Source organism: Eimeria tenella, genomic scaffold, assembly GCF_000499545.2.
Source record: "Eimeria tenella Houghton genomic scaffold, Eth_scaff44, whole genome shotgun sequence".
NCBI lineage: Eukaryota > Apicomplexa > Conoidasida > Eucoccidiorida > Eimeriidae > Eimeria > Eimeria tenella.
Genome location: NW_013543367.1, coordinates 149,707 through 168,725, shown reverse-complemented (window position 1 = coordinate 168,725; position 19,019 = coordinate 149,707). Strand labels below are relative to the sequence as shown.

Below are 19,019 nucleotides of genomic sequence, written 5' to 3'. Positions count from 1 at the left end.
TTAATTTTTTTGCGTCATAGAACTTCTTTTTGCTCAGGGGAACAGCCAGTGACAACAAGAACAGAGAAATACGCAACACATTCAGGGGCTGTCCCCGTTTCTTACTTTGCAGCTGTGTTGTGATGCTCCAACATTCTTTTAGCTGATATTTACCTTTTTAATTTAAAAAAAACTATTGCTTCCCTTTGACTGTCCTGCTAGGTAGGGAGCAGCTGGTGAAGCCGAGCCAGAACCTTCACGATATTTCAAGACCTTCAATGCTGTTCCTTAGGCGTCTAGTGTGTGACTCTGCCCCGTTTTTGTCCTCAGCTTATTTTATGTGCGAATTTCGATTCGGCTTTTGGCTTTGCAGCATCACAAGATTTCTCTCTTTTGCTCTCCTTTTTTTTCACTGTTGCTTCTTTCTGCCTGTCTGCACGCTTGTTCTTCCACGCTGGTACTTCTCTATCATCGCCTGTCCAACTTCATGTTCTCCACCTCTTTCTTGTGCATTCATTACTGCACTCCTCTGTCCGCGTCATTTTGCTCTCTTTTGTTGGTTTTCCACCTCGCGCTTCACATTCACTTCATATTTTCCTTTTATTCTATGTTTCTAACCCGTTATCTCTCTTCTTCATCATTTTTCGTCTACACTGTGTCTGTACTTTTGCACTAGCTTTTCCAAGACGTGATGGCTTGGGTGACTGTGCTAAGTATTAATCTCAAATGCAGTGGAGATGAACAGTTTCACACTGTAAGCTTTCTGACTTTCAGATGACCAGTAGGTTTCCCCCACTGATCTTGAGTGCCGGCAGTGTATTTTCTGAAACGTTGCGTTTCACAATTGTGCCTGAAAACTTAGCCACGCAGGGCATATGCCAGATAGTCGCTTAAGGATTTGTGATTTTGTATTTTCTGGCAGTTTCGGCGGTTTCCATTACTAAATCTCTCTTATTATTTGCATTCGATCACTTGCTTTGAATTCTAGCTTTCAGTTCAGGTTCATATTATGGAGGCCGGAATTGTTACGGCGATGTTTCAAATGTATGTGTTTTCATTTTCGCGGATTCCACCCTTTTCCACGTATAAGTGCTGACTCTTCAACACAAGTGGTGTTTCAGGTTGTTTCTGTAGTCTCCTAGTCGTTACATCTACAAAAGCGTCCATTCATTTTGATTATACAAAGTGCGCCTGTCGCGAGATGATATACCTAGCAATTTTGAGATGTACACAATACAAATATAATCGCTAGATGATACGTGTATTGTGTACAAAAAATTACTAAGCGTAGAAGTACCATGAACAGGTATTCACGCGCAAGTGCGAATCAGCTCTGAAGGTCAATAATTTGGAGCTATTGAAAGGAGAAGTGTATGCAGAAGACGTGGGGGAAACAGCCAGAATTCAGTGGCTGCAACATCGTGCAAAACGGATGAAGTAGAGCTAGTGCTAGCGGTGCCATCAACCGTTATGCGGTCGCAATGCTACCTATTCACAACTAATTGGGCTCCATAATAATGAATCTCACTTAGTTGTTTTGCTTCAGAAGCACTTCATATTAACGAAGTGCTTCTGAAGCAAAACATCAGCAGGACCAGCACGCCAAGCATCGGTTCTTAAAGAGTGTCTTATGAACGAAGGGTGCGGTTGCTTAGTTACTTGAGTCACTTGGTCAAGGCGCCGAATTTGAAGATAAGTCCATATGTAGACAGGACGCTTAACGCAAAGTTCGTATTCCCAGGATGGAGAGCAGTAGTTTAGGTTTATATCACTCGGCAAGGAGAAGCCAGAAGCCGTCTTCAATCCATGTGCATGCTGGCATCTATGATGCGTCATTTTTGAACTGCGGGCAAATGCCTTGCGGCATATGAATCGGTTTACTCAACTATTTATCGTAAACTTGGATCCGCCCTATACCACATGGCGGAGACCCATATATGCCCGTTTAGAACAACTTCCTTCAAAATAATTCCCCAAAAGATTCAAGACCACATGCAATGTATTTCTAATTAGTTCAGTTAGGTGTTGAAAGAATTACGCACGCATAGTCTGAACCCGGCCGGTTACTACCCCGGCACATCTGCTCTGTAGTGGTGGTCTCACATTGCTTCACGCCATGCTTCATTTGTATGCTTCCATTCATTATATAGATGTGTTGTTAGTTTTCGCTTTTGACTTTTGGAGCCCTTTAGCATGCAGATGTCCTTCTGGTCAAGCCAGACTGCTGGGTCCCGACATCTGCTCTAGCAAACAGCAATGGAGCAACTTTATAAATTGTTTTCCCTTTGTCGCATTTCCTAATTAAACTTTTTTGAGCTTTCTCCAATTTCCTTTGTGAACTTTTTTGGAGTTTTACCATTATAATTGGCATTGAGAGCTAGATGCACGCACCCATATATGTCACCCAGACTGAAGTGTGTAGGATTGAGGTGAGCACCGGCCTACAGATGATCGACAAAGCTTGCCCCAACTTCTTCTCTCCCAGTAGAGCAGAAATGTTACGCTATAAAATTTCGAACAGGACGAGAAATTGTTGGGAAGCTCCGCTTCAAAGGTCGTTTCACACATGCATTGCAACTGGGACAGTTATACTGTTGTCTAAGCTGTTGCAGACCGAGTCTACCTCAATATATATAAGCCAGCTGCCCAGAGTTAGCTAATCACTTGTGTTCAGTCTCAATTCACTTCTTCACAATTTATGGAGAGAACAAAGGTATAGGTTTAGTTTATTTGCAGCAAGACATTCACGAGGAAGGATGCTGGCAGACGGCTCCCGAACATAGGGGACAGGAGAGCGCTGTGCTCCTTGGTGGGACTTTCGCCCTAGACATCAGTACATTTGTGTTTTAAATGTTTTTAAAATATATTTAATTGCATTATATACGAAAATGGTAGGGTTGACGCCCTTCATTGCCGCCAATCTGGCGCTTGCAATCCTGTTTACGGAGAAGGGAAACGCTCTTGCTTCCGAATCTGAAATACAGAGTGAAAGTTTGAGCATTCTTGACGTAAAGAAAATTTTTAGCCGCGCAAGCACATCTATAGCGGCTCTCTCCATGTTGGCTGCCGTAGCCGCAATGATATTTGTGATGTTCAAGTGCTTCGCGACGCTCAAGTCCTACGGAAGAAGCAAAGCGGTGCCAAGAAGACTTGCAGTAGCACCTGAAGACTCATGCAAAGTATGCATCTTGCTAGAAGAACTCATGCGGCACGCTAAAGCTCGTGGCACGGGAGGGTACCGAAGTTTTCTCTGAACCTTTACGGTGCGGAACGTTTGATATACCAGGTGCCACTGCTGTGCAGGCTACCTTTATGCACAATGGCAACCTATATTCGGAATAGCTATAGTGGCAGATGGTCCTGTGCGACGGGGTAAACAGCGACGAACGTTTGATGGATAAGGGTGCTCCCTGGTTCCCGGTTATTTAGTGGGTGGACAGCGAGCTGACGAAACTAGACCTAAAACAAGCAAGGTTGCGAAATTTTCGACACCCTGAGCAGCAAAGTATACTACAACTCGGGACAAGAAGACCGGCACTTGGCTATTGATGAGCAGTGGCTTACAATGAATTTGTGCGACGCAATGAAAACATGTTCATCTTCAAGTGTAGAAAGGGCACTATGATGTGCCTGTCTGCGCTTCCTTGCATGCATGCAATCGTTAATGTGAAATGTAGCGACTCTCGTGCATCAAGAGTTCTTCTTATGCACTAAAATAAGACGGAAGAGTTCATACAAATGGCGCAGCAATCCATTGGGTACAAGTCACAGTTAACTGAGAAAATGCCATGCTCATCGGAGGGTCCTCAAAAGCTAAGCTGCGAATTTTGCAATCAAGGTGCTGAGCTCTGAGAAAAATGGTCTCGAAAGTTGTGAAGTCTTTTGTTCATAGTTAGTCTCCAGACGGAAAATGGCTGTTGAAGAAACGCTGTGCGGCACATGTCAGTGTCTGCTCTTATACCTGGATCAGTGCCCATCACGTGCGTCAGAGAATGATTCAAGGGGCAGGAACGCCTGAAAGGAATGATCACAAATGTTCAAGACCGTGTACGTTCAGGATAGATCGACCATCAATCGGATCCCTATTCACAAGATAGCTCAGCGATCGGGTGCATAACGTTTATTTTGGTCGTTGCCTGCCCACCCTATGCCACCACTTTGCTGACGAGGAGACGTGTTCGTAACAGCATTATGCGCCATACTTTTTTCAATCAGAAGGGAAACCCCGTAACGTGGAGGAGCATTGTGTCGACGTTGGCTGCAGCATCGTTTGTTATGGTCCCTCTTTATTTGGCCTACTGTAGATCGTGCGTCATTGCTCCTGGACAATAGCATGTGCAATGTACGCAGAAACATACTTTGATAAACGACGGCTTCAATAGAATTGTTTGTGTTTTCCGCGACTTACTCAGTCGTACGTTGGGGTGCATGTCTTACGCAGGCGACAGTGCAGCACGCGCTGTGCTGGGGCTCTGCTTCTTGTAGGATAAAACGCATTTTTGGTTGTTTTAGCAACGGCTCATCTGGCCTGGTGCCTCGTCTCAGTTCTGATGTACACATGTGCGCCTCTGGCCGGACGTAACAGCAAGAGCCCTGCGACAGTCTTAGGAGCAGATGAGGAACAAAACATCGACGGCACTGCTTGGGGAGTTTGATCACAAACGGGACTAAACAACAGATCCCGGTAATAGGTAGCCGGTTCATCCAGGTCTGTGAGAGAATCATGCAGTTGTGAACATTCAAATTGGTGTTTTTGGCCCCCACAAACCGTGGGCCCCACTGGAGGCCATGATGGACGGTTGATCAATTTTAGGAAGTGCGTCGTCCTCGAAGAAGGCCAGCAAGCGCAGATCAGACAGGGCAGAAGCAGTCACTGAGCTAATGAAGCGGCTTGTTTAGCACAATGCTCAAGAATATAGCCGTGGCAGCTGAGTGACAAGCTCAAGCAGGCCTCTAAGCAGATCCAGCGCAAATTGCTGCAAGGTTGGTAGCGGGGTGGAATGGGACTATCGTCCTTACCAATAATTTGCCTTCAGTTAGTGCGTCGCTTTCATCAAATATTGACATGCGAGCTCTTGTGAGCAACATATATGGCGGTGATGGCAAAATGTGGGCGTCTTGTCTGTTGGACACCACTTCCTAGAGACAAAATGCCTTGCCAGGCCTTGCGTGGCTTATTCAGCTGCCGTACTCCGTGCGGTTACTCTTTAGCCACCGCTACAGAAGTTTTGGGAATTTATAGGTAATCTTCTTGTCACCACGACACTTTTGTGCTGCATGCGGATGCTCAGCTCTCTTTCGAACTGAAAAGAGCCATTGAGAATGCTTGTTGAAGGCATTGTACAACAGCAGATTCGTGGCAACAGACTGCAAAGTCTAATTGGTTCCAGAACAATGTAATTGGTATTAAACGTTTGTGGGCGCACGGGACGAACGCTTCCGCTTGAAGAGCTGGCCTACAGCTCACGATCGGGAAACTGGGAATCGCACGGTCTTAGCCAAGCGTCTAAGCTTCAGACACAATAAGTTTTGAGTATAACAGATGATTCTAAAGCAAAGCAGAGAACATGGCATTGGTTATGATGCTGTCGATCACCGTAAGAGGAGAAAGCGTTGTGAACGCTCAATTCTAAGCAGCACCAATTGGTGCTAAACGTTTCGGGATCACGGTCAAGGCGGTGTTTAGTGGGATGCGAGCTTGTGGGTTCGCCGAATGTAGTACGAGGACAAAGAAACGTTCAACATAACATCGCATGCGTTCCCACTTTCACCAAGGACATATGCTATATACGCCTTCCTGTTCTAAACATGAACTTGTCATTGGTATTTGATCTTCGCGCGTAAACGGCTACTGCAGGCAGTTTCTGTGTAGCCCGTCTGCGAAGCGAAAGGAAACTGTTGAAGAAAAACAGAGGCAGTGCACCGTACAGTTATTTTTTCTAGTTTTCTTTTCTTTTGAGCAATTGTTAGAAATTTGTTGGGGATATTATCGTAAAGTTTTCTTCAGCTTTTCTTCTTATTGTTTGGTTGATCGATGTTTGTGAGGGAGCCTTTTGAAAGCTGTGTGCAAGAAATGCCTAAATTAGTTTTTCCGAAGGTGTTTTGCTCGGCGAAGCTTGTGGTCGCCACGCGTTGGGCTGGTGATGCACTACTACCTTAAAGGAGGTGAGCCGGTACTCCGCTGCTACAGAACATGCAGTAGCATATCTTTCGTTTTTCACTCCAAGGTAGTGAATTTCGTGAGATTGTGGAGAACACTATATCAGCTTGTTGACCTGTCCTGTTTATCTGAACATGCTGAGGGCGGCGCAACGTCGCACTGTCCGTTAAATTACTTTGGATAAATCCTCCGGAAATATCACAACGGTGGCAGCGAACGCTTTAAATACGCTTAGCTTCCAGGTTCTATTTTCAACGGAGTCAAACGCACACAGGTTTTTTTCGAGACCTTCATAATTGGGTCCATGCGTAGCGATTCTGGAAACAAATGCGCATACTGGAAGTAGCACCTAAGTGCATTGTGCCTGAGTCCATGGAAAGCCATTTTCAAAACAGATGCATTTACTGGGAAAGACCAATGAGACACGGGCTAGCTAGTGCTGAGGGGCAACTTAATCGCGTCGATTTGGAAGCAGCCCTTTTCTCGCTTGTCGAAAAGCGACACGGAGAGATGAGCAGGACAGATCCTTTTTTGAGACTGGGCGATTTGCCGTGCATCCTGTTAAGGCACATGAAGGTGCATTCCACTAAGTGCCAAAGTTTCCCAAGAGACTAGGAAACTCTCGAGGGTTCTGAAAGGTGGAAGGACAGTTTACGTGCATTGCTAGTCGCAGCATCAAGTACATCAGGTCTTCGAAATTAGTGATTTCTAGCCAATGGTAATGTGGCATTTCCTGAGAACTGCCAAACTGCCTGTGACTTGGCGGTTTGCTTTGTAGATTTATTGCGGTGACCTCGGACGGTGTCGATGCAATGTGACTTTTGCTGATTGCTTCCACTATTGGTGGGGTAAGGATCATTCGGACGCAGGTTGACGGTAGACGTAACTATTAGAAACCTGGAGGCAGCCAAAGGCCTGATCAACCATTGAGTTGTGTACACGAATGAATTGACGCAATTATCTTCTTCCTTTTTTGCTCTCTCGCAAAACCGTAGCCAGCCGCGACAACAGGCTTGGTTGAATTTGCGGGACGTGGTCTCCTGTTGAACTTTAATCTTTATCACATTCTACAGGGGTAAAAAATGAAATGTGAACTAAGAATCGGGAAAGCTTATCAAACTCTTCCTACAGGACTGGCTAGACAATCTCTTAACGCGGATCACACGGACACACTCTCCACCTCAGTCAGGGTGAAGAGCGTGGCCGTGTGATCCGCAGTTAGAGATTGTCTAGCCGTTCCTGTACGAAGAATTTGATATGCTTTTCCAAGTCTTTTTAATCCAGAAGCTGAGGCATCAAAGAGGCATTTCTCAGAATCAAGCCCCTCACTGCCTAATCTACTACTTGACAGGAAAAGAGTTAAAATTTGGTGGACCAGAACAACTGAATCATATTCCTTCTAAGCTCTCCGTTGTTTGAGATTACTGTTGCTGCAGACAAAGTTTATGGTACCTGCACATACCAATATTCTCTGAGGGCTAATGAAGTCTTGTGGTTACATAGATGAGATGGTCTATACGCTTGGGCACACACACACACATGAAGTGAAATGAAACATCCAATTTAGAATTATTTGAATTCCACTCATTTTCCTTTATTGGTCTCTGACGCTATAAGCAGAGCCACAGCAGGTCCATGAGCCAGCGAGGAGAAGCAGATTGGCATCTGCAGCTATTCATGGGTTCTGCCGGTCCTACCAAGCTCCTGACAATTCCGTTGGCCACGATGCGAAATCTAACAAGACACGTTTTGCAGAGTTCACGGGCAGCCAAATGCCTAGAAACCCTAGCTTGCATTAAGACATGATTTAAAATGACGCAACTAGCCTTTTGGGAAAGTTCAGCTGCGCTGAAAATGGTATTCCTGGCTTTTTGTGTACTTTTGCTGGCTAGCAACACTGTCTTCTGGCAGCTGCATCTACTTGCTTGTCGGAACAACATAAGAATGGTAATACATGCATTCTCGACGTCTGCGTAGCATTTGTGTTTGCCATGCTGATTGGTGGATGCAGCAAGTGCGTTAGGGAGACTTCTCGAATCCGGTGAAGCGTCACAGACTACTTCGGGCGAGTTAGTCAGATCATGGCAACATCATTGTATGTGCCAGCAGCAAGTGGCATGGCTTTGTCATATCATCTGACATCGAGTTGTGACGCAACATCCTCCATAACATTAAGGCGAAAGTTTGCTAGTGAAGGGCGTCATGTGATGCTTTCTATTTCCCTACTGAGTGGAACGTGAATGTTTGCTGGCTTACTGAGCGCAACAACTTCATGGCGTGAGAGCCTCAGCGCAACAACTTCCTGGCGTGAGAGCATGGTGTGGAAAGGTAAAGAAGCGACATCGAAAGAAGAAATTCACAATGCTTTGAGTAAATTGCATTGGGCATTGCATTAGGCTGGTCCACCTGAAAGGACGCTTGCTTATATTTGCTAGGTGGTAAGTCAAAAAATCACAATAAATTTGCCGGACAAAATAGGAAACACTCGGCAGCATACCGTCATGGCAGCATTACTTCAAGGATCGTTGGCATGACGCTGATTTTACATTGCCTGCTCGTCAATCGGCCGAATCATCTGGGCTTCAAGTTTGAAGCGGCGCAACGAGTAGCTTTCTATTATAGCGGCGCGGCTGTGCGAACAGAATGGCGCAACGCGTGTCGTGGACAGCAGTGCACTTTCTCCTTGACGACGCGACAAGGTGAATCCTCATGGCGTGCTGCTGAAACTAAGTTGGATTCGATCAATGAATCAGGTGAATATGCGTGGAAAACTTTGCTTGATTATTTCACGTCATGGCAAGTGCATCGCACGTGCCGGCAGCGCGCAGCCTGTTTGGCATTATGCCTGCGTGAATCGGGCCACTGCTTCGTGACTTAGCTGTAAGGAGGCGCTGCGGATGCGTCCATATCATAACAAAGGCAGTGCCACTTCTCGATGCGATGAGAGGCTTTCTGGCGTCTCTGTGGTTGGAAGAGTCTGTTGATGTGCGGGGTTGGCGCAGGAGAGTGGAAACGCGACATCGCACGTAGAAGGGCGGAGTGTGTGGTGTGCAGTGCAACGCGTTCGTGCTGTACGACCTGAGTAGGGGAATCGCGGGCGCTTGTTGCTTATTGTTTGCAGGACGTGCGCTGGAAAAGCTGCTTGAATCAGGCGAATCTGGAGAAGCCACGTGGCTTGACAGATCCTCGTCATGGGTATGTCGTTGCACGTGCTGTCAGCGTGCGGTTGGTTTTATATTATTTGGTTGGGTCAGGTTGGTCATTTTGTCTTCTGCCTTGACAAGGCAGCATGAGTGCATGGACACTGTCGAGACGAGACTGCAGTGCCTTTCGTGGAGAGACGGGAGTTTCTTGTTGACGATTTGCGTAGGGAAATCGTGAGGGCTCATTGCATGCTGGTTGCAGGGCGTGCGTTAGAAAGCCTGCTTGAATCTGGAGAATCAGCAGAGGCCATGTGGCTTGGCAGTTTTCCATCGTGGCGACGTCATTGCATTTGCTGCCGGCGTGCGTGGATCGGGCCAGTGCTTCGCCACTTAGTTGTAAGGAGGCGCTGCGGATGCGTCCATATCGTAACAAAGGCAATGCCAGTTGTCGATGCGATGAGAGGCTTTCTGGCGTCTCTGTGGTTGGAAGAGTCTGTTGATGTGCGGGGTTGGCACAGGAGAGTGGAAACGCAACATCGCACGTAGAAGGGCGGAGTGTGTGGTGTGCAGTGCAACGCGTTCGTGCTGTACGACCTGAGTAGGGGAATCGCGGGCGCTTGTTGCTTATTGTTTGCAGGACGTGCGCTGGAAAAGCTGCTTGAATCAGGCGAATCTGGAGAAGCCATGTGGCTTGACAGATCCTCGTCATGGGTATGTCGTTGCATGTGCTGTCAGCGTGCGGTTGGTTTTATATTATTTGGTTGGGTCAGGTTGGTCATTTTGTCTTCTGCCTTGACAAGGCAGCATGAGTGCATGGACACTGTCGAGACGAGACTGCAGTGCCTTTCGTGGAGAGACGGGAGTTTCTTGTTGACGATTTGCGTAGGGAAATCGTGAGGGCTCATTGCATGCTGGTTGCAGGGCGTGCGTTAGAAAGCCTGCTTGAATCTGGAGAATCAGCAGAGGCCATGTGGCTTGGCAGTTTTCCATCGTGGCGACGTCATTGCATTTGCTGCCGGCGTGCGTGGATCGGGCCAGTGCTTCGCCACTTAGTTGTAAGGAGGCGCTGCGGATGCGTCCATATCGTAACAAAGGCAGTGCCAGTTGTCGATGCGATGAGAGGCTTTCTGGCGTCTCTGTGGTTGGAAGAGTTTGTTGATGCGCAGGGTTGGCGCAGGAGAGTGGAAACGCGACATCGCACGTAGAAGGGCGGAGTGTGTGGTGTGCAGTGCAACGCGTTTGTGCTGTACGACCTGAGTAGGGGAATCGCGGGCGCTTGTTGCTTATTGTTTGCAGGACGTGCGCTGGAAAAGCTGCTTGAATCAGGCGAATCTGGAGAAGCCATGTGGCTTGACAGATCCTCGTCATGGGGATGTCGTTGCATGTGCTGTCAGCGTGCGGTTGGTTTTATATTATTTGGTTGGGTCAGGTTGGTCATTTTGTCTTCTGCCTGGACAAGGCAGCATGAGTGCATGGACACTGTCGAGACGAGACTGCAGTGCCTTTCGTGGAGAGACGGGAGTTTCTTGTTGACGGTTTGCGTAGGGAAATCGTGAGGGCTCATTGTATGCCGGTTGCAGGGCGTGCGTTAGAAAGCCTGCTTGAATCTGGAGAATCAGCAGAGGCCATGTGGCTTGGCAGTTTTCCATCGTGGCGACGTCATTGCATTTGCTGCCGGCGTGCGTGGATCGGGCCAGTGCTTCGCCACTTAGTTGTAAGGAGGCGCTGCGGATGCGTCCATGTCGTAACAAAGGCAGTGCCAGTTGTCGATGCGATGAGAGGCTTTCTGGCGTCTCTGTGGTTGGAAGAGTTTGTTGATGCGCAGGGTTGGCGCAGGAGAGTGGAAACGCGACATCGCACGTAGAAGGGCGGAGTGTGTGGTGTGCAGTGCAACGCGTTTGTGCTGTACGACCTGAGTAGGGGAATCGCGGGCGCTTGTTGCTTATTGTTTGCAGGACGTGCGCTGGAAAAGCTGCTTGAATCAGGCGAATCTGGAGAAGCCATGTGGCTTGACAGATCCTCGTCATGGGGATGTCGTTGCATGTGCTGTCAGCGTGCGGTTGGTTTTATATTATTTGGTTGGGTCAGGTTGGTCATTTTGTCTTCTGCCTGGACAAGGCAGCATGAGTGCATGGACACTGTCGAGACGAGACTGCAGTGCCTTTCGTGGAGAGACGGGAGTTTCTTGTTGACGGTTTGCGTAGGGAAATCGTGAGGGCTCATTGCATGCTGGTTGCAGGGCGTGCGTTAGAAAGCCTGCTTGAATCTGGAGAATCAGCAGAGGCCATGTGGCTTGGCAGTTTTCCATCGTGGCGACGTCATTGCATTTGCTGCCGGCGTGCGTGGATCGGGCCAGTGCTTCGCCACTTAGTTGTAAGGAGGCGCTGCGGATGCGTCCATATCGTAACTAAGGCAGTGCCAGTTGTCGATGCGATGAGAGGCTTTCTGGCGTCTCTGTGGTTGGAAGAATCTGTTGATGTGCGGGGTTGGCACAGGAGAGTGGAAGCGCGACATCGCACGTAGAAGGGCGGAGTGTGTGGTGTGCAGTGCAACGCGTTCGTGCTGTACGACCTGAGTAGGGGAATCGCGGGCGCTTGTTGCTTATTGTTTGCAGGACGTGCGCTGGAAAAGCTGCTTGAATCTGGAGAATCAGCAGAGGCCATGTGGCTTGACAGATCCTCGTCATGGCGACGTCATTGCATTTGCTGCCGGCGTGCGTGGATCGGGCCAGTGCTTCGCCACTTAGTTGTAAGGAGGCGCTGCGGATGCGTCCATATCGTAACAAAGGCAGTGCCAGTTGTCGATGCGATGAGAGGCTTTCTGGCGTCTCTGTGGTTGGAAGAGTTTGTTGATGCGCAGGGTTGGCGCAGGAGAGTGGAAGCGCGACATCGCACGTAGAAGGGCGGAGTGTGTGGTGTGCAGTGCAACGCGTTTGTGCTGTACGACCTGAGTAGGGGAATCGCGGGCGCTTGTTGCTTATTGTTTGCAGGACGTGCGCTGGAAAAGCTGCTTGAATCAGGCGAATCTGGAGAAGCCATGTGGCTTGACAGATCCTCGTCATGGGGATGTCGTTGCATGTGCTGTCAGCGTGCGGTTGGTTTTATATTATTTGGTTGGGTCAGGTTGGTCATTTTGTCTTCTGCCTTGACAAGGCAGCATGAGTGCATGGACACTGTCGAGACGAGACTGCAGTGCCTTTCGTGGAGAGACGGGAGTTTCTTGTTGACGATTTGCGTAGGGAAATCGTGAGGGCTCATTGCATGCTGGTTGCAGGGCGTGCGTTAGAAAGCCTGCTTGAATCTGGAGAATCAGCAGAGGCCATGTGGCTTGGCAGTTTTCCATCGTGGCAACGTCATTGCATTTGCTGCCGGCGTGCGTGGATCGGGCCAGTGCTTCGCCACTTAGTTGTAAGGAGGCGCTGCGGATGCGTCCATATCGTAACTAAGGCAGTGCCAGTTGTCGATGCGATGAGAGGCTTTCTGGCGTCTCTGTGGATGGAAGAATCTGTTGATGTGCGGGGTTGGCACAGGAGAGTGGAAGCGCGACATCGCACGTAGAAGGGCGGAGTGTGTGGTGTGCAGTGCAACGCGTTCGTGCTGTACGACCTGAGTAGGGGAATCGCGGGCGCTTGTTGCTTATTGTTTGCAGGACGTGCGCTGGAAAAGCTGCTTGAATCAGGCGAATCTGGAGAAGCCATGTGGCTTGACAGATCCTCGTCATGGGTATGTCGTTGCATGTGCTGTCAGCGTGCGGTTGGTTTTATATTATTTGGTTGGGTCAGGTTGGTCATTTTGTCTTCTGCCTTGACAAGGCAGCATGAGTGCATGGACACTGTCGAGACGAGACTGCAGTGCCTTTCGTGGAGAGACGGGAGTTTCTTGTTGACGGTTTGCGTAGGGAAATCGTGAGGGCTCATTGCATGCTGGTTGCAGGGCGTGCGTTAGAAAGCCTGCTTGAATCTGGAGAATCAGCAGAGGCCATGTGGCTTGGCAGTTTTCCATCGTGGCAACGTCATTGCATTTGCTGCCGGCGTGCGTGGATCGGGCCAGTGCTTCGCCACTTAGTTGTAAGGAGGCGCTGCGGATGCGTCCATATCGTAACTAAGGCAGTGCCAGTTGTCGATGCGATGAGAGGCTTTCTGGCGTCTCTGTGGTTGGAAGAGTTTGTTGATGCGCAGGGTTGGCACAGGAGAGTGGAAGCGCGACATCGCACGTAGAAGGGCGGAGTGTGTGGTGTGCAGTGCAACGCGTTCGTGCTGTACGACCTGAGTAGGGGAATCGCGGGCGCTTGTTGCTTATTGTTTGCAGGACGTGCGCTGGAAAAGCTGCTTGAATCAGGCGAATCTGGAGAAGCCATGTGGCTTGACAGATCCTCGTCATGGGTATGTCGTTGCACGTGCTGTCAGCGTGCGGCTGGTTTTATATTATTTGGTTGGGTCAGGTTGGTCATTTTGTCTTCTGCCTTGACAAGGCAGCATGAGTGCATGGACACTGTCGAGACGAGACTGCAGTGCCTTTCGTGGAGAGACGGGAGTTTCTTGTTGACGATTTGCGTAGGGAAATCGTGAGGGCTCATTGCATGCTGGTTGCAGGGCGTGCGTTAGAAAGCCTGCTTGAATCTGGAGAATCAGCAGAGGCCATGTGGCTTGGCAGTTTTCCATCGTGGCAACGTCATTGCATTTGCTGCCGGCGTGCGTGGATCGGGCCAGTGCTTCGCCACTTAGTTGTAAGGAGGCGCTGCGGATGCGTCCATATCGTAACTAAGGCAGTGCCAGTTGTCGATGCGATGAGAGGCTTTCTGGCGTCTCTGTGGATGGAAGAGTCTGTTGATGTGCGGGGTTGGCGCAGGAGAGTGGAAACGCGACATCGCACGTAGAAGGGCGGAGTGTGTGGTGTGCAGTGCAACGCGTTCGTGCTGTACGACCTGAGTAGGGGAATCGCGGGCGCTTGTTGCTTATTGTTTGCAGGACGTGCGCTGGAAAAGCTGCTTGAATCAGGCGAATCTGGAGAAGCCATGTGGCTTGACAGATCCTCGTCATGGGGATGTCGTTGCATGTGCTGTCAGCGTGCGGTTGGTTTTATATTATTTGGTTGGGTCAGGTTGGTCATTTTGTCTTCTGCCTTGACAAGGCAGCATGAGTGCATGGACACTGTCGAGACGAGACTGCAGTGCCTTTCGTGGAGAGACGGGAGTTTCTTGTTGACGATTTGCGTAGGGAAATCGTGAGGGCTCATTGCATGCTGGTTGCAGGGCGTGCGTTAGAAAGCCTGCTTGAATCTGGAGAATCAGCAGAGGCCATGTGGCTTGGCAGTTTTCCATCGTGGCGACGTCATTGCATTTGCTGCCGGCGTGCGTGGATCGGGCCAGTGCTTCGCCACTTAGTTGTAAGGAGGCGCTGCGGATGCGTCCATATCGTAACTAAGGCAGTGCCAGTTGTCGATGCGATGAGAGGCTTTCTGGCGTCTCTGTGGTTGGAAGAGTCTGTTGATGTGCGGGGTTGGCACAGGAGAGTGGAAACGCAACATCGCACGTAGAAGGGCGGAGTGTGTGGTGTGCAGTGCAACGCGTTTGTGCTGTACGACCTGAGTAGGGGAATCGCGGGCGCTTGTTGCTTATTGTTTGCAGGACGTGCGCTGGAAAAGCTGCTTGAATCAGGCGAATCTGGAGAAGCCATGTGGCTTGACAGATCCTCGTCATGGGGATGTCTTTGCATATGCTGTCAGCGTGCGGTTGGTTTTATATTATTTGGTTGGGTCGGGTTGGTCATTTTGTATTCTGCCTTGACAAGGCAGCATGAGTGCATGGACACTGTCGAGACGAGACTGCAGTGCCTTTCGTGGAGAGACGGGAGTTTCTTGTTGACGGTTTGCGTAGGGAAATCGTGAGGGCTCATTGTATGCCGGTTGCAGGGCGTGCGTTAGAAAGCCTGCTTGAATCTGGAGAATCAGCAGAGGCCATGTGGCTTGGCAGTTTTCCATCGTGGCGATGTCATTGCATGTGCTGTCCTCGCGGCGTTGGGTTTATACTTTTTGTTTGGATGGGGCTAGTCTTCTTGTATTTTGCTTTGAAGTACATGGACACCGCCGAGACTAGGAGGCGGTGCCTTCCATGAAGAAATGTTTGAGGAACTGAGTAGGGGAGCTTTTGGCGCTTGTTTCCTGCTGTTGGCAGGACGTGCGTTTGAAACGCTGCTTGAATCTGGAGAATCTGCAGAAGCCAGTGGCTTGGCAGTTTTCCATCGTGGCGACGTCATTGCTTTTACTGCCGGCGTGCGGTTGGTTTTACGCTACGTGTTCGGATCGGGCTGGTCATGTTGTATTTTGCTTTAATAAGGCAGCACGAGCGCGTGGACGCCGTCGAGACGTGGCTTCGCAAGTACGAGGATGAAGCTTTTTCGTGAAGAGACGAGAGTTTCTAGTGTGGCGAGTGCGTTTTGCGCGTAACGACGTGATTGCGCACGTCCTCATGGCTTGCTGCTTTTGGTTACAGAAGGTACGTCGAAACCTATCAGTGAATGAAGTATATGTGCGTGAAGTATTTTGCTTGAATACTTCACGTCATGGCAAGTGCATCGCACGTGCCGGCGGCGCGCGGCCTGTTTGGCATTATGGCTGCGTGAATCGGGCCAGTGCTTCGCCACTTAGTTGTAAGGAGGCGCTGCGGATGCGTCCATATCGTAACAAAGGCAGTGCCAGTTGTCGATGCGATGAGAGGCTTTCTGGCGTCTCTGTGGTTGGAAGAGTCTGTTGATGTGCGGGGTTGGCACAGGAGAGTGGAAACGCAACATCGCACGTAGAAGGGCGGAGTGTGTGGTGTGCAGTGCAACGCGTTCGTGCTGTACGACCTGAGTAGGGGAATCGCGGGCGCTTGTTGCTTATTGTTTGCAGGACGTGCGCTGGAAAAGCTGCTTGAATCAGGCGAATCTGGAGAAGCCATGTGGCTTGACAGATCCTCGTCATGGGTATGTCGTTGCATGTGCTGTCAGTGTGGGGTTGGTTTTATATTATTTGGTTGGGTCGGGTTGGTCATTTTGTATTCTGCCTTGACAAGGCAGCATGAGTGCATGGACACTGTCGAGACGAGACTGCAGTGCCTTTCGTGAAGAAACAGGAGCTTTTTTTTGACGAACTGCGTAGGTTCGTTTTCAGCGCCTGCTGCTTGCTGGTTGCAGGATATGTGTTGGAGAAGCTATTTGAATCAGGAGAATCTGGAGAAGCCATTTGGCTTGGCAGTGTTTCATCGTGGCAACGTCGTCGCATGTGCTGTCGTGTGGTTGGTTTTACACTATTAGTTTGGATCGGGCTAGTCATCTGGTATTTTGCTTTGATAAGACAGCGCAAGTGCCTCGACATCGTCGAGAGGAGAAAGCAGTGCTCTTCATGAAGAGACAGGAGTCTTTTTCCGACGGTCTGAGTAGTCGAGTTGCTGCTTGCTGGTTGCTGGTTGCAGAATCTACAGAAGCCATGTGGCTTGGCAGTTTTCCATCGTGGCGACGTCACTGCATTTGCTGCCGGCTTGCGATTGGTTTATTCGTTGGGGTCGGGTTAGCCATGTTGTATTCTGCTTTGACAAGGCAGCGTGAGTGCAAGGACATCGTCGAGACGGTACTGCAGTGCCGTCTGTGGAGAGACGAGACGTTTTTGTTTGAGGAACTGAGTAGGGGAGTTTTTAGCGCTGACTGGTCGATGGTTGCAGGGAGTGTGTTGGCAAAGCCACTTGAATATGGAGAATCAGCGGAAGACATGAGGCTTGGCATTTTTCCAGCGTAGCGATGTCATTTTATGTGCTGTCGGCGTACTATTGGTTTTACACTATTTGTTTGAATCGGGTTAGTCATTTTGTATTCTGCTTTGATGAGGCAGCACAAGTGCATGGACGCCGTCGAAACGACAAAGCAGTGCCTTCCATGAAGAGACGGGAGTTTTTTCTTTGAGGAACTGAGTAGGCGAGTTTTTTGGGCTTGCTGGTCGCTTGTTGCAGGACGTGCGTGTGAAACGCTGCTTGAGTCTGGAGAATATGCAGAAGCCATACGGCTTGGCAGCTTTTCATTGTGGCGACTTGATTGCATGTGCTGTCAGCGTGCGGTTGGTTTTACACTAATTGGGTGGATCGGGCTAGCCAATTTGTATTTTGCTTTGATAAGGCAGCACTACTGCGTGGACACCGTCGAGACGTGGCTTTGCAGGTACGAGAAGCAGGGCCTTTCATGGAGAGACGAGAGTTTCTAATTGGACATTCTGAGTAGGCAAGTTTTCAGCGTTTGTTGCTCGATGGTTGCAGGACGTGCGTTGGAAAAGCTGCTTGAATCAGGAGGATCTGCGTTCGCCATGTGATGTGACAGTTTGCCATCGTGGCGACGTCATTGCATGGGCTGTTGGCGTGTGTTTGGCTTTACACTTTTTGTTTGGATCGGGCTAGTCACTGTGTATTATGCCTTGACAAGGCAGCACGAGTGAAGGAACGCCGTCGAGACGTGCGTTTGCAAGTACGAGAATGCACTGTCTTCTTTAAAGAGACGAGAGTTTCTAGTTTGACGAGCAAGTTCTCAGCGCTTGTTGGTTGGTGGTTGCAGGATGTGCGTTGGAAATGCTGCTTGAATCAGGAGAGTCTGCAGAAGCCATGTTACTTGAAAGTTTCCTGTTATGGCGGCATCATTGCATGCGTAGACTACGTGCGGCTCGTTTTAGATTTTGCCTTGTGTATTGAGTTGATCGTGCGACATGTTGTTTTGGCGAAGCAATATGAGTGCGCTCATGTCGTAGAGGCGCGCCAGGAAAGGATCCACTATGAATGGAACAGGTAATGCGGCGAGTTTCGTGCTTGACAAGCTGAGGGGGCGACTATCGTAGTCTTGCTACTTGTTGCAGGAGGTGCGTTGGAGATGCAGTGCGGATGAGGTGAAGCTATGCATGCTATCCCGCTCGACTGTTTTCCCGTCATGGCAGCGTCATTGCATCTAGCGTCGACCCGAGGTCTTCCTAACATTGTTGCTGCATGGATTAGTTGGGATGTCTACTAACTAATGACGCGGCAGCCTACGTACCTTGATATCGTAGCAAATACATCCACAGCTGTTGATCGTAGACGATGTTTGCTGCAGTCTCAGTGGGTGAAACAGTTTGGTGCTGTGAAATTTTGGTGCAAGGGAGTGAAAACGCGATTTAACAACCAGCGTGCGAAGTCTTATTCACAATGCCTTTAATTTTGTTTTTAGTAGCAAAGGCTAATCGCTTGTTGATTGTCGGTTGCAGAAAGTGCGCCGGAGATGATACGTGAATAAGGAAGCTGCTAGGGCTGTCTGGCTCGACTCTTTCATATAATGGCGACGGCAATGTATCCGTTGACGGCGTGTGGTTCGGTTTTCAATGTGCCTGCATGACTTGGCTCAGTTATCTGGCATTTGGTTCTCAGGAGTCGTCATAATTACGTCAGTAGCGCACCAAACGCATTGAAAGGTTATAGTTGCACGCAGCATTCGCTAATGCCTTAGCGGGTGAAATAGTTTGCCGATGCGCGGCCTAGCTATGAGTGAATTGGAAGCCAGTTTGCTGTGTTAAGCGCATGAGTTCTTACAAATCAGTATTGCTTTCCCCTTTTGTTTTGCATGGGGGCAATCTGGCTTCAAGCAAACAGTTTTTTCAAAGTTGCCTCTATGCTCGTTTGACATTGCATCATTGCAGCCTGTGTGTACAGCAACCGTTAGCCTTGTCTTTCAGTCACATTGGAGTGCCGAAACA

The 19,019-nt window shown here is 49.3% G+C and overlaps 3 protein-coding genes across 3 annotated transcripts; 1 reads left to right on the top strand and 2 right to left on the bottom strand.

Moving 5' to 3' along the window:
* Window positions 1-2,867: 2,867 nt before the first annotated feature.
* ETH_00026110 (uncharacterized protein) lies at window positions 2,868-3,233 on the top strand (the record flags this gene model as incomplete). The annotated part of the gene is made up of 1 exon (XM_013377015.1): window positions 2,868-3,233. One exon carries the CDS (start codon window positions 2,868-2,870, stop codon window positions 3,231-3,233), a length of 366 nt encoding a protein of 121 aa, XP_013232469.1.
* Window positions 3,234-9,376: 6,143 nt separating this feature from the next.
* On the bottom strand, window positions 9,377-9,991 carry ETH_00026105 (uncharacterized protein; the record flags this gene model as incomplete). The annotated part of the gene is made up of 1 exon (XM_013377014.1): window positions 9,377-9,991. One exon carries the CDS (start codon window positions 9,989-9,991, stop codon window positions 9,377-9,379), a length of 615 nt encoding a protein of 204 aa, XP_013232468.1.
* Window positions 9,992-10,035: 44 nt separating this feature from the next.
* ETH_00026100 (uncharacterized protein) lies at window positions 10,036-10,650 on the bottom strand (the record flags this gene model as incomplete). The annotated part of the gene is made up of 1 exon (XM_013377013.1): window positions 10,036-10,650. One exon carries the CDS (start codon window positions 10,648-10,650, stop codon window positions 10,036-10,038), a length of 615 nt encoding a protein of 204 aa, XP_013232467.1.
* Window positions 10,651-19,019: the final 8,369 nt, after the last annotated feature.